Below are 15688 nucleotides of genomic sequence, written 5' to 3' on the forward strand. Positions count from 1 at the left end.
CTTGTTTGCAAAAATAGCTGTTTCTATGTCCACCTAAGGACCCCTCTCATGTAAGAATTCCTTTTTTGTTCTTACTCCCACAGTTGCTTAGAGTAATTTTACTACATGGAACTCATGTAAGCCATTTTTTGGAATCCATTCACTGCTTCCTCTCCTCAAAGTAGTGCCACACTACATACTACACACTACAAGTGCACCTGTACAGTATTTTTCCCCATGTGTAGAAAAAGTAGCTAGAGGGAAGGGGATGTGGAGATTGACAGCCCAATCCTATGCATGTCTACTCAGAAGTTCATCTTTAGGGGGGAAGCACATAAAAAATATTTTATTTCTCCAATAAAAAATGGTTTATAAATAAATAAATAAATAAATAAATAAATAAATAAAAGATTAACAAGTCGTGAGTTCCTGCACCTTTTTTTTTCACAAAAAAAGCACTGGTTGTAATGTAGTAAAGTATTAGTAATCACAGTGGTTCCCCAATGGTGAGCTGTGGCTGCCCGGGGATCCACGAAAACCAGCCAGGGGAGTCATGGAATCCTCACGAAAAAGCTGCTGCCCTCTACAATGCATAGGATTGTAGCCCTAATGGGGAGCCATGGCCAATGGCCCAGTAGGACAAGGGAGACACCAGTCAATAAAGTTTGGGAACCACTGAACAATCTCATCTGCTTGACAAATGATTAAAGATACTGGAACTCTCTTTGTGTCAGTAACAGATAAAAACATTTCCAGGGCATGATTATTCAGTCTCCCACTGACATTTCACATGGGATTTAATGGAGGAGAAGTCAGGGAAAAAAAAGTGGGGTAAATACAGGGTAGACAATGCTAAAGAGCAAAGAGTCTTGTGGCGTATTAAGGTACCATCCCAACCATACCTTATGGCCCAACCCCACTGGAGCCCTATGCCCCTGGAATGAGTGTTCTGTCAGCATACAGCACTTTCTGGCTGTCACAAATCTGCAACATGTCGGAACATGTGAGCTGGCCACCTCCATCCCTCTTATTTTCTCTCTTTGGATTTATGCCACATAGCTGACATGGGTTCAAGGAAACCCATAGGCCACCATGAGGCACGAAGATCATTCTGCTGCCAGGCCACTAGACATTGCTGCCATAGGCAGCTGCAGCAGCAAATCCCCACTGCTGTGGATCCCCATATGATGCCAGGACAGATAGGCTGATGCGAGGGAGCAGTTCATGGGTGTGAAGTGGAAGGACAGGAGACATAACTGGGAGGGGAGGGGGAGGTACTAGGCATGGGCAGGAGGAGGTAGATTCTGGGGCACTGGATTCTAACCCCCATTTCTAAAAGCATCATGCCCCCTGGCTCTCCTTGGATGTGCACCAGTAAAATGGCTGGTGCAGGTCTGAGGAGACCCCATCGGCCAACCTACTGGCACTGTGATCACCCCTCCTCTCACCAGAGCATACACTTCATTGGTGTGGCTGCATACTACAATATGGTAGCGGATAGGATAGGGCTGTAAGTCTTTTGACAAAAATGAAAGAGTTTGAGTTTTTTTTAAAAAAAAAAAACTTCCAATTTTAGAAATACAAAGCAAGAAAGTAATTATTATACTTGAAGACATTTAATTAGCAAGCCTTCTACGGGTGTGCTTTCCATGGAACCAAAGAGGCTACATCCACCGTGGAAATTTGAAAAGAAGACATGTTTGATGGAGAATGCAAGAGCCTTGGACCCATAGAAAAGGGATGAATATCTTTGTTTTCAAGCTGCATTGGAAAGATTATATTGTTGAAGGTTTTGTGTTTCACAGGCTATATCTGAAGCATTAATACCACTAATTGTACATTTGTGGCATTGGTTATTCAATGCTGGTTCACATTTGTTCATTTCTCTGTCAGGTATTAAAGTAGTGAAGTGGCATCTCTCTGTTAGTTTTTTTTTTTTATCCCGAGGCTGCAAGCCTATGCAGCCTACCTGCGAATAAATTCCCAGTTATGAAAGTTATGAAGCTTACTTATACATGCATTGGCTTGCGCTGCAGTCACACAAGTATTGTAAACTCTTACACTTATGTAAATAAGGATGAAGAAAGATGTTTTTGAATATATTTTATTGTGGTTTTATGTTGCTTGATGGGAAGGAAGGAAGGAAGGAAGGAAGGAAGGAAGGAAGGAAGGAAGGAAGGAAGGAACAAACAAACAAACAAACAAACAAACAAACAAACAAACAAACAAACGCTGGTTAGTAGGTGAAACCAGAGAGGTGAAACCAACAAGTGTAAGGAAATAGGTTATTTTGAAGAAATGCTGAAAGTAGCCCCAAATATTTGGGGATTCACAGCACATCAGGGCAGCTCAATTTGTTCTGTTTTGTTACCAGATAGGGCTTCTTTCTTCCCCCTCCCACAAACTGATATGCTATAATCAGTTCATTGATCAATCTGTGGGATATATATAGAAAAATAAATGCATAGAATAATACAAGGCAAAGGTAAAAAGAAAATGCAAATGAAAAAGATTTCATTTTACAGTGAATGCTGACTGGCCTCCTTGCGCTGTCAAGGGAAAAGAATCCTTCTCCAAGCAAAAATGTATGTTTTCAAGGGCTCATCCTGGCATAATATTCTGCATGCATTCTGGTGCTTTGTTCTTGTGTCGGAAACATTGTGCGTCTTACAGTTACAGTCCTTTCCTCCTTGCCTCTTCACACAGTTCCGCTGAGCCCTGGATGCTGCAGTCTTCCATTGTGGTTCAGGTCACGTAGCAGTGAATGAACCAGATTGCATGAATAATGTGCTCTTTATTCAGTGATTGGACAGAAATGAATGCCTTCCACACCTACGTACATCCAATCTCCAGTGCTTCCTGTGAGCCTGTTCTTCCTGAAGCTTTAATTATTTATCCTAGGAGAGAAGTTGACAGTTACAAGTAGTCACGACTCACCAGATTAACCCTCTAGGTGCCAAGCTTCTTTTTCAGACCAAGCAGCCCCAAGAAGCCTCACACAGCGACAGGCTGTCTCATTAAAAAGAAAAAGTCATGCCATCCTAAATAGATGTAGGTTTGTTTTTTTTAAGACAGCCAACAGAGATCTCCTTTGATGAAGTGCAGCTTAATGTAAGATATTTACTCATTTTTAACATGGAAGCTTTAAAAGCCTATACGAATGCCATGTCCTGTAAGTATTCTGAAAAGTTAACATGAAAGTGATGAATCGTCTCCTGTATTGTTGAAAGCACAGGTGTTTTCCCCAAGAGGGACTGACCTTTTCCTCTGGTGAGGAGCAACTAGAGAGGAGGACTGGAGGACATTTACGATTCACTGGTCTGAGAGACTAGAGCAGTGGTCTTCAACCTATATGTGCCGTGACCCAAATAAATAAATAAAGTATGAGACTGGGGACCCATGGTTCATCCTACCTCATTCCTGGGACCCTATCTGCCCACTCTCCGCCCCCATTATGCCCTCCCATCATTGTTCACTGCAACCAAATATTTTTATTGGAGAGAACAGGAAAAGTTACCATGAAACCTGTCGCTAGTGAAAGCTATTTTAGCACAATTGCTAAGAACCTGAGTAGCACTGGATCACAATCTCATGGTACGTGAAGGGGTACACCAGATGCCTCCCCCTTTTCCTGGTGGTGCTCTAGTCCAGTGGTATTCAATCTTTTCCATTCCTATAAGTTGCTGTGACCCCACAATTGAGGCTTCATGTCACCATCGGGGTCTCGACCCCAAGGCTGACAAACAGTGAATTAGAGCAAGTTTGAGCCATCATGATTTCATGAGAGTAACATGGTTGCATAATAGATAGCAAAAAACATTTTTGGAGCTATTTTCATTAGAATGACTATCAACTTTGATTTTTCTTCATTCTCTTATCCATAGGTTCACATTGTCAGTTAATTCTGTTTTTTTTTAAAACATAAAAAAATCAATGTCTGTATAGCACTGCAAACATCACCCATCTCTCTCATCATCTAACCAGGTTATGCCTCTCCCCCACAAATTCCAACACTGACTTTCTTCTGGGATCCTCCAGGATTCTGCATGAGTTTCTTGTCCTTATCTTCAAAATCCTCCATAGCCTTGCTGTGCTTATCTCACATAGGGAACTTCCTGCCCTTTGAGCTGGGAAATGATCCCTCTCTCTTAGTGTTCTGGTGGGGTCCGATGACCTTTCTGTTTCATTTTGCCTCTGTTATGATCTTTTTAGTTGGTTCTCTTTCGGCGCAATCCTAACTGCGCCTTGGGCCAGCAGAGGGTGGGCATAGGATGGTCCCAGGGGCAGATGGGTGGGGAGAGGGAGGCAGGGCTGGGACCCAGCTGCAAGTTTCCCCTTGCTTCTGACTGAGCCACTTCAGGCTTCAGTCTTGCGCTGGATACAGTGCAGGCCTCCTGGCTTGCCTGTTCCAGCGCAAGATAGGATTGTGCTGTACGTGTCGGGACCCCCTACCCTCCCCCACCCCATTCCACCCACTCCCTGTCTCCTCCCACCCCGAAGCTATGTACCACTGGCCAGTGCTGCTGGAGTGCTGGCCCACCATGTGGCACTGAGGCTCAGAATTGACTGATGCTGGCCCAGTGCTAGCGGCATCCTCTCCGGGTTCCTGGATGTGCCTTATGGCACATTTGCAACACCCACTACTAGCACTAGAGCTCAGCACTAAGGAAGTTCAGGATTGGCCCCTTATTCTTCTGTTCAAATATCTGGACTCAAATTTAGTCCAAAAGTGACTGAAATCTCTTGTTTAAAAATGGGGATCTATGATTGGTTCTTTAAGAGCCAAACCACAGAGGATACAGAAAGTCCTGATTAGATTTCATAACTTTTTAAAAGCTTAAAATAGGGCCAGGGGGCTCCAGATCTGATCAGAGCAACAAAACTCTTCATACCATTTTCCAAGCATAAAATTGTACTCCAGTGCTGCTATTAGCCCCATGGTGGGAGAAGGGGAAACAGGTGTCACACTTAGTGTGACCCTCTGCAAACATATACATACATACATGGGAAATATAGGAAGGAGGAGTTGCTTCCTAGCTGTTCTAAGGTGGATCCTAACCTGGGCATTTCACTACTGAATCCTAGGAATAGGACCAAATTTGTCTGTCCTTTTCTTACCAGCACAGGACAATGAAAATACTAGATAATACTACAACTGCAATTTTTCATTACCTTGTTTTCCTTTCATCCCCTACATAAGAACATAAGAACAGCCCCACTGGATCAGGCCATAGGCCCATCTAGTCCAGCTTCCTGTATCTCACAGCGGCCCACCAAATGCCCCAGGGAGCACACCAGATAACAAGAGACCTCATCCTGGTGCCCTCCCTTGCATCTGGCATTCTGACATAAGCCATTTCTAAAATCAGGAGGTTGCGCATACACATCATGGCTTGTACCCCGTAATGGATTTTTCCTCCAGAAACTTGTCCAATCCCCTTTTAAAGGTGTCTAGGCTAGACGCCAGCACCACATCCTGTGGCAAGGAGTTCCACAGACCAACCACACGCTGAGTAAAGAAATATTTTCTTTTGTCTGTCCTAACCCGCCCAACACTCAATTTTAGTGGATGTCCCCTGGTTCTGGTATTATGTGAGAGTGTAAAGAGCATCTCCCTAACCACTCTGTCCATTCCCTGCATAATTTTGTATGTCTCAATCATGTCCCCCCTCAGGCGCCTCTTTTCTAGGCTGAAGAGCCCCAAACGCCGTAGCCGTTCCTCATAAGGAAGGTGCCCCAGCCCCGTAATCATCTTAGTCGCTCTCTTTTGCACCTTTTCCATTTCCACTATGTCTTTTTTGAGATGCGGCGACCAGAACTGGACACAATACTCCAGGTGTGGCCTTACCATAGATTTGTACAATGGCATTATAATATTAGCCGTTTTGTTCTCAATACCCTTCCTAATGATCCCAAGCATAGAATTGGCCTTCTTCACTGCTGCCGCACATTGGGTCGACACTTTCATCGACCTGTCCACCACCACCCCAAGATCTCTCTCCTGATCTGTCACAGACAGCTCAGAACCCATCAGCCTAGATCTAAAGTTTTGATTTTTTGCCCCAATGTGCATGACTTTACACTTACTGACATTGAAGCGCATCTGCCATTTTGCTGCCCATTCTGCCAGTCTGGAGAGATGCTTCTGGAGCTCCTCACAATCACTTCTGGTCTTCACCACTCGGAAAAGTTTGGTGTCATCTGCAAACTTAGCCACCTCACCGCTCAACCCTGTCTCCAGGTCATTTATGAAGAGGTTGAAAAGCACCGGTCTCAGGACAGATCCTTGGGGCACACCGCTTTTCACCTCTCTCCATTGTGAAAATTGCCCATTGACACCCACTCTCTGCTTCCTGGCCTCCAACCAGTTCTCAATCCACGAGAGGACCTGTCCTCTAATTCCCTGACTGTGGAGTTTTTTCAGCAGCCTTTGGTGAGGGACCGTGTCGAACACCTTCTGAAAGTCCAGATATATAATGTCCACGGGTTCTCCCGCATCCACATGCCTGTTGACCTTTTCAAAGAATTCTATAAGGTTCGTGAGGCAAGACTTACCCTTACAGAAGCCATGCTTTCTCCCTCAGCAAGGCCTGTTCGTCCCTTAAGGCCAAATAACATGCTTTGTCCTAATTGCCTAACAGATTTTATGTTAGTAACTCTGGCTTGTTCTGCCTCACAATTTGAACCATCCAGTTTTGGTTCAAATGAATCTAGATGACTGGTTTTTTACACCAGCTCTTGTTCCAAGAGCAGCCGAGAAAATGGAAGCCAAAGTTCCTGGGAAAGCTAGAAAACTTTTGAAGAGTTTATTGAAGAAAACTTCAGTTATAGGTAGGGCAGAAAAAGCTGCTCATTGGGAAGGTCGGGTATTTCCTTATAGCAAGAACATGGTTTTTGTAGCAGTGTTTTGCTGAATCCTGTCCGTATAGTCATGAAGGTTGGTGAAAATGTCTGGTTTGTCACAATGTGTTCCTCCATGGGGAGCTGTGAAAGCTGCCTGTCTACTGGGTTCCAAGCATAAGCCATCCCTGAATCACCACAAAGCATAGAAAGAGGAAGTACAATTAACTTGTGTTTTTTTTTATTTGGTGCTTCCTTACAACACTTGCAAAGCCTCATTCAGGCATCCAAGTCATTGTTATAGCTGTCTGTTCTGCCAGATTCCCAGTCCAAGCTCCACCTGGAGAATTATGCCCACTTTTAGCTAATTAGCCCCCCTTCTTTCCTTAAAAAATGACCCTGGTTCTGCCCTGCAGTACTGCTGGACCCCACCACCAGAGTAGCTTGCCTGTTTAACCTACAGAGGTCCTCCTTCCTACCAGCAGCCTCCCACCACTACAGCAGCCCCTTGGTCCTCAGCAGGTCTTGGGCACAGCAGCCAAACACCAGTCTTAGTGTCTCCAGTAGTTTCTGCTCCAGCAGCTTCCAAAGTCCATTCACACATCAGTCCATTAGCCATCAGTTCCTCAGTCCAGTCTGCCCTCCTTCTGCTACCCACACCAAACGCTCCCTTCATCAGGTGCTTTTATGCCTGAGAGCCCTATTGCCTTCAAGTGGCTGCAGCTGTGCAGCACACTGCTGGATGCCCAGGCCTTCCCCTTAAAGGGGCCACTGCTGATACCACATCTACCTCCTCGCCAGATCTTCCGCGATTCCAATACACTGTCATGTTTAGAAACATGGAACGTGCGCATTCACCATTAGTGACCATAGGTTCTCTCCCAGTACCAAGTCAGAGTATCAGACCTCAACACAAGCCAGTATTGAACCTCAACAACAATCTCCCTGCCACGTGCCAGGACAACAACTGCGCAGAGAGTTATGTCTGAGGGCTCACATTGTGAGTTGTGTTCTGTCGTCATTGTTAACCTGCCCTTCTACGGGAACAACCTCCCCATGCAGATAAGGCTGTAATGCATTTCTTGGGCCCACTGTTCGTGACATGGTTGCTGTGGAAACGGAGCATAAAGAAAGGCGGAGGTTGCACGAGTGCTTTAGTGCAGTACTGGAGTCCGATTTGGCAAAATAGGGGAAAGGAAAGAAAGACCAAAGCGTCTTCCTCTTCTCTTGTTGCTTCTTTCTGTTGTGATAGCATCAGCACAGTTCTCTCCACTGCCTCATTCTGCAAGGGTAGACTGAAATGCCCAGTGAGGAGGAATCTGTGAATGCTGTGAGCCCACTCATGGAGTTGTTTTCCCTGGAATGCTTTGAAATAGAACACTCATCCGCAGCAGCTATTTCTTTTGACGCTGAGGGTGGCTGTGATTTCTTTGAATATTTCCAAGCACGTGAGTTGCCTTTGAAAATTCACATGGCTGTGTGTGTGAGAAAAAAACGTGTTGTATGTAGGTGGAGAGGAAAGAATAATCACATCACAGTTATTCAGGGACTGGATTTGCTCTGCGTTTTTATTTATAAGACGCCCCTCTAAAGCATTAAAAGTAAGGGGCAAACAGCTATGGTCAACTCTGATATCCCCCTCCATGAAAAGTCTCAGGAAATCAATTTTAATTTGTTTTAAGTACTTTTTTCCCTAGGCTCAATACTCACAGGTAGACTGTTCAGATTTAAGGCAGTGGTTTCCATACTTTTTGACTGGTGGCTCCCTTACCCTACTGGGCCATTGCAGCCACAGCTCACAGTTTGGGAACCACTGAGTTAAGGTGTAGATAAAATAAAACAAGTTTTGAAATGTTCAATAGTTTTCATTGTGACATTCAGGACAATTTTTTTGTGAAATGCTAGGATTCAAATAGGAGGCAGAAATACATTAAGGGCACAATCCTAACCAGGTCTACTCAGAAGTAAGTCCTATTTTGTTCATTGGGGCTTACTCTCAGGAAAGTGTGGTTAGGATTGATGCCTAACAGCCCAAGCCTATGCATGTCTACTCAGAAGTAAGTCCCATTAGTGTCAATGGGGCTTACTCCCAGGAAAGTGTGGATAGGATTGGGCTGTTAATGGCATTCCTACATTTACATTTGGGGGGGTCAAGTCTCTATTACTAGTGCCCCAGGGATCTCATCTTGACACATTAGTGTTTTTTTTGTATTTTTGAATAATGCCATAGTACGATATATCATACAATGCAAGATTTCATGCAGAATGCAATGAAACAAACCGCATTGAAATATCTCTATTCAATCAAATGTTATAGCCAAAAAAACTCAGCATGGGTGGGGTGATGGTGCTTCACCATGCCCACTGCCCTGGGCGTTCCCCTGCCGACTGCATGGAAAAAGGTCCATCATGGGGGGTCACGCGCGCACCTCCAGTACTGGGTGACGCCAACCCTAATGACGCCACTGCTACCTGGCCGACCCCAAACTCTCAATACATTGCCAGTAGTAGTGTCCTATGTGCCATCAGGGAGTGGAAGAGGGGTGCAGTGGGGTACCAAATGCATGGATTTGCTCCAAGCTGAGAGCAACCTGCTGGAGAACACTGGACCAAATTAGATGAGATGTTAGATATGTGTTTGCACCTCCAAAATCTCTTTTTGGAGAGGGACTAATGCAGTCTGGAAGGGAGAGCAACAATTTAGTGGGGGAAGAGGGGTTGACCTTTTCCTACACACACACCCCTACAAGCACAGAGTTACTTGTTGCAGAAGTACCAGGATTATCTATGGGGTAATTTGAATTAGGGCCACAACATGGGATGGTTTAGCACCCTCCAACCACAGCTTTGATCAAAGTAGGTTTCCCACAGATGCTTTTTAGCAACAAAAAATTGACCCTTGATTGGAATCAATTGATTATAGCCTAACCTGCTGGAGGGAACTCTGCTTGCCGCCCCCCCCCCCATTGCTGACACAGGCACCACGCCTGTTTTTCATTGGAAACCAACCATGATTGCAGCAAATTGGCTGTTGGTCGCTTCCCTGGGTATTGTAATGGGTGTGTGTGCTCTGCTTAACTCACTGACTGTGCTGGAGTAGAAAGGATTGGTGCAGAAAGGCAAGGAACTTTTTCCTTTTTGAGTCTGATGAGGCTCTGCTTCCCCTGACTGCATGTAACTGGCCTGTTTTGTTGCCAAGTGAGACCTCGCAGGAAAAAATATTCTCCTTTCCTTAACCAAAATGCACCTATACACAAAGCTCAAAGATGTTGCTTCTGTTGAGGCCGTGTGCCAATGCTGTGCCTATGGGCACTGTGTGTTAGGCTATGATGAACAGGGTTGGGGAGAAGCCCTGGTCTTGGTGCCTCCTTCTTCCTCCCAGTTCTGTCCTTTGCCCAGGACCAAAAGTTAGACCCTGGTGCACCATACGGAGAAGACCCAACAAACAGACCATCCTTGAAAGCCTCCCTACCTGTTACATGGAAGATCCCTCAAAAGTTATGCTATAGTGTGTAGCCAGTGGTCAAGGTGGACAGGAATAAAGTTCAACTGACAACAAGCGGATGAAGAGTTCAAACATTTGGAAAGACTTATATAAAATATAAGGAAGGACAATCCAAATATAAGGGGTAGGACAATCCAAAGACAAGGGCCAAGTAGATGTTCAAAATGGCTTGGGTGTTGGTGATCTGATGCAGGTCTTGGCAAAAGGCACAAGTAGACAATTACAGGCAAACCTGCAAGCAAAATAAAACCCCTTATGCAATGGTCTCTTTGACCCTTGCTGTGTAGCACTTGCATGTGGGCTTTACCCTTGGAATCCATTACATCTCTCTGATTCAGGAAGGCACTTGGCTCCATCAGAATTTCTCTGTGTGTTGCCATAAGAACACATCCAAGCATCATAGGGCTTGACCTTAAGTACTGTAGGTTTGCTGAAGTTGTTGTCACGTCCAATTGGACATTTTCCAACCACTAGGGCATCACATTCTGTCCCCTGGACTAACCAGGTGGGCTTGGATGCCATTAAGTGGGTTTGAGCTAAAGTCTATCGTTCTGCTTGGACTCAAATGACAAAGATGGGCCATACTGTATACAAAATGGCCTGTCTCCCTGACCATACAGCCTTTCTGTAATGGAGATGATTTCAAAAGGTCTCAGATAGTCTCCTTCCTGTGGAACTTTACACATTTCCTTAAGGGAAACAGATGTGGGGAAAGACAGAGAAGTAAGAGGAGCTCAGTCATCACAGTGGCAGGGACAGTGTTGAATGGAGTGGCCAACACCTGTCCCATGAAGGTACTTTTGTTTTCTCCCTTAGGGGACAGGCTGTGGCTCAGTGGTAGAGACCTGCTTTGCATGCAGATTGTCCCAGTTCAATCCCTTGCATTTCCAGGAGACTGCAGATAAAATATTCCTGTTAGAACATTGGAGAGCCAATACTGTGTGGACAATACTGACCTAGCTAGACCAATGTTCTGATTCAATATCAAGTGGCTTTCCGTGTTCCTTGCCCTAATTAGCACTGCAGCTGCTCTTTCTCCAAGGGCTACTTGCTGAACACTCACCACAGCTTCTAATGTGTGGTTGAAGGGTCCAGGGGAGCTTTGCATGCATCATCGTCTTCTTCATCATCCCTTCCTATTAGCTTCCGCATCTTGGGATACAGCTGGTAAGTCAGGATTCCTGTGGAGTTGGGGTTAAAAACCCTTCCACATTTTTTAACTTCCCTTAGAATACTCCCTGAAATGGTTTCTTAATGAGAACAAACCTTGGTTTGACCAGACCCTCTACATAGTCTATTCCAGGGGTGTCAAACATAAGGCCCGCGGGCTGAATGCAGCCCCTAGAAGCTATTTATCTGGCCCCCTTTATAATTGGGGTCTCTCAGATCTTGAAAATATGAACAAGTTTTGTACATTTTCTCTTCTGATTTGCAGTTAATGCAGTTTCTATGTGAGAACAAAGTGCTTATTTCTGGCCATTGTCTGCTTAATGATGTCACTTTCTGCTTAATGATGTCACTCCCAGCCCTTCGCAGGCACCATGAATGCTAACTTAGGCTCTCTGTATGAAACAAGTTTGACATCCCTGGTCTATTCTTTGCGTTGCTGTGCAAGGATGGGGGGCTCCACATGTGCATGATTTCTGGGGTCCAAATAAGGGCAGATATATGTAGCTGTTCCCACTGGTGACCTGAGGATATATATATGTGTATGTGTGTGTGTGGCTGGCCATTACTCCATGCTTTCTGCATGTACTATGCAAGGAGCCCAATGTACCTGGTGATGTGAATTTATAGATATCAAGGTATGTATGATCATGTTCCTAGCCTCAGTATACCTCAACCGAGTATGTGAGCATTTTGGGGGTATGTATGAAATACAATATTATCCAAAGAATCCAAGCATAGTTCTCTCAAAACATCTCTTGAAACACATTTCTGAGAGGGGAAAAAAATAGTTCAAAATCTTAATTTGGGGACAATTTGTTCATTTTTAGTAGCTGCTGGGTAAATAGATTCAAAAATTAAAAAAAGATCCTCCCTGTGTGTGAAATGGACTCTTCCACTATTTAGCAAGCCTTTGTTGAATGAGTCATCCAGGCTGTTTCCTATTGGCTGAGAGAGTTAGCATCCAAGGGATTGCCTGGCAGAGGCTGCAAGGCCCTGCTTCATTCACAGAAATGCTGGTATGCTAGCCAGCTCTTTCATTCACATATACAGAATTCCATTCACATTTTCCAGTTTTTTTTGAAATCTACTTCTAATGAAGGGAATCATTTCTGAATGACAGAGATTTCGGCTTGTTACTGAACACCAGACCAGAAATGATCTATACTATGTATATTTGCTTGTTGCTAGGGTAGCAGAAGGAAGGGAAAAAAAATGAATGCAGTGTGGATGCTGTAGCAGGTTTGCAGTGTGATGAAAGACTGTTCTGCAGATCACTAGAAAGCCGTTTTTAGAATGAATAGGACACTTCTATTTATCACTGCTGGGATCAGAGGTGCTTGCCTTCATTTTGGTGTCATCAATTCTTCTCATTAAATACCTGCATTGAAAGATGCTATTGTGCAATTGCTTTTTCTGTACTTTAGTAGAGGGCGAACTGCAGAGATACCCTTTGGATAACTTATTGACTTGCATGTTGCAGTTTGATTTCTTTGCTTTTTGAAAAGTTGCAGTACCTTTTTTTCTGAATCTGCTCACAGTCTCTAGTTGCGCCAATTCAGAATTTGTAGTGTACGTAGACTTAAGTCAGTTAGTGCATAGTTTGAATTGCCTTTCCAGGCTAAATGATAAATGTTGGCATGCGTATGTATATGAAGCATATAAGTTGGTGTGTCAGTTCATATTTTCTCAGATTGGAAATTTTAGGTCTTTTTTATTACTGTGCATCAAATTATATGGAAGTGGATTTATTTATTTATTTTAAGTGACGCATCAGCGTATTGCTATTGTGTACTCTTAAATAAGCCCTCTTGTCATATTTAAGCCTAGTGAAACAGGGCTATGTTTCAGAAGCCTCTTTCCATGACCATATTTTGGAAAAGTATTGCAGTTTTTTTTTAAGCAGCTTGGCAGTGGAATTTAAAAAGTGAGACACAAGGGGCATCACAGATTTTAAAGAAAAACTGCAATGTGGTGATTAGGAAGAGAAACAGCTTTGCAAGAATAAAAAAAAAACACTGTTGAAATGGCTGTTCAGCTTTCTTGAAAGAAAAGGACTAGATTCTTTTTCAGATAGTTTGCTCACTCTGTATTGAATTTGTAATGTTACTGTATAATTTGGTTGTCTGAAAGCTTTTTCAGGTACTGTATTTGTGTGTTGGAGGTTTGCCTGAATGTATTCATAAAAATGTTAAGAGTATTCCTGCTTTATTATGGCATATTTTATAATCACAGTGGAAGGGCAGAGGGGAAAAATGGTTTAATCAAATAGTAATTGGGGGGAGGGGGTAGAAGTTAATGCATTTATTTCAATCCAGCACAGGCACTCACCTGTAACTGCAAAAAGACAAAACAAAAAAAGAACTAAAATCAGAGAGGAAACCAAAATGAGGATAAAATATCTGTTTAAGATCAGAGAAGGAAATTTGAGAATTGATTGGTGGTAGTATGCTGTAAGTGGGTGGATTTTTTTCCCCCTACAGGAAGTGATTTGCAGCGTTCACTGAGCCTTTTGTTGAAAAGGGTCCTTCTCATTTGTGTGACTCATGCTTTTGCTGTGAGAGACTTGGCAGCTCTGAGCAGGACTGGGATCCTTCTCTTGCACAGAAAAACTATTGCTTCACCTAGCCTGACCGTAGACCCTTAAGCAAAATTCCTTTGAATATAGATATATTTTTTAAACACACAAAATTCCTCCCCCCATTTTTTTACCATCCATCTTTGAGATTTTGAGTGGCCTGCTATGTTAACACAAGAGTTTCCTGGTTTGCCAGAACATATGCACGGTTCCAGACAGAAGGGTATGCTTCAACGTACCAAGTATAACCGCTTCAGGAATGATTCAATGACATCGGTTGATGAACTGATTCATAATTTGACCACGAACAGCAAGGTCTCGTCTGTTGCTACGACTTCAGCGCCATCACCATACCTGGTCTCGTCAGAGGTTCTCCGTAAGGACCAAGAAGGACCTAACACCTGTTGTACTCTCATGCATAAAGTGTCCCACTTGAAACTCTCCCACACTGGCAGTCTTTTGGGCATCAGAAACCTCTCCTCTGCAGTGAAGGAGCTTGCTGCCTCCAAGTTGCAGGGTAGCTCGGCAGTGGAGGCTTTGGGCAACACATGCAACCTTGTCTCTGCCACTTCGTCTTCTCAGCTGGAGAAGAGCAAGATGAGCACAGGAAAAAAGACCTGGTCAGAGGAAATGCACCTGGGAAGCGAAGACTGGAATCAAGGTAGCAGCATTGCCAATAAGGGCTCCCAAGGGTGGCTGCATTCGAATGAGAAGATTTTGGGACCTGGAGTGACGTACATCGTGAAGGTTGGTGTGCTTTTCTTTCCATTCTCTTTTTTTAATCAATGAAAAAATCTTTGCTTGTTTCAGCAGCAGGCTAGATAGGCTGAAAGGATCTCTGTTTGAACATTTTAATTCTGGAAGACTTGCAAGGAATATGAAGTGCAGAAAGGCATTGTCAGAAATCCATGTTAATTTGTTTTAATTAAGGAAACATGCATGCTGACTCGTTGGCAGTTAACGTGACTTAAAGCTGTGGGAACAGAATATGTCTAAAACAGAAGCTTTAGGTACCCCCCCAACCATACTCATATAATTGTATATACTGATTGCCTCTGTGTGTGTGTGTGAGTGGCACAACCTGTATTAGAGAAGGTAAGAGCAGCACCTTTATGTGTGATGAACCAGTATTTCTCCTTTGCCGTATTTCAAACCTCAGATATCTCCAATGAAATGTTTGTGATGTGTATTTTTTTTTTTTTTGCATAGTGTGTGTGTGTGTGTGTGTGTGTTTTTCTGGTCGGGGAAAAGCCAAACCTTTTCAGTCTTTGTCTTATTTGCAAACATGAATAGTCTTTCTCAAAGTGGTGCAGGCAAAATGCAGTCTTGTTTTACATAACAGACTTTCAGGCACTTTCCAGTATTTCTTTCCCAGCAGACGGATAGTTTAGGTGCAGAGCGCAAAAAAACACAATAAAAACCCCATATATCTCTTGGCCAGTATGGCTGGGAAACATTTCTTCAGTATTCTTAAAGTAGATTCTGAACAGGTGAAATGTAAGGCTTAAAGGTGATGTCGATGGCTTATTTTGTTGCAATAAGAGAGATTCCAATGCAGAGACAGTTACTAGGCTGATGAATTACATTGTGGATACTAGATGCTTAGACTTTAACTGAAC

General features: G+C 43.7%; 1 protein-coding gene across 1 annotated transcript in view; it reads left to right on the plus strand.

Moving 5' to 3' along the window:
• The first annotated feature begins 14294 nt into the window (after positions 1–14294).
• Positions 14295–15688, plus strand: part of SHC3 (SHC adaptor protein 3) — a 48872-nt gene continuing 47478 nt past the window's right edge. Inside the window, exon 1 of the mRNA XM_066616252.1 lies at positions 14295–14816. Coding sequence (XP_066472349.1) covers positions 14295–14816 — 522 coding nt within the window. The remainder of the gene's footprint in view (positions 14817–15688) is intronic.

Source organism: Tiliqua scincoides, chromosome 2 (assembly GCF_035046505.1).
Source record: "Tiliqua scincoides isolate rTilSci1 chromosome 2, rTilSci1.hap2, whole genome shotgun sequence".
Taxonomy (NCBI): Eukaryota; Metazoa; Chordata; class Lepidosauria; order Squamata; family Scincidae; genus Tiliqua; species Tiliqua scincoides.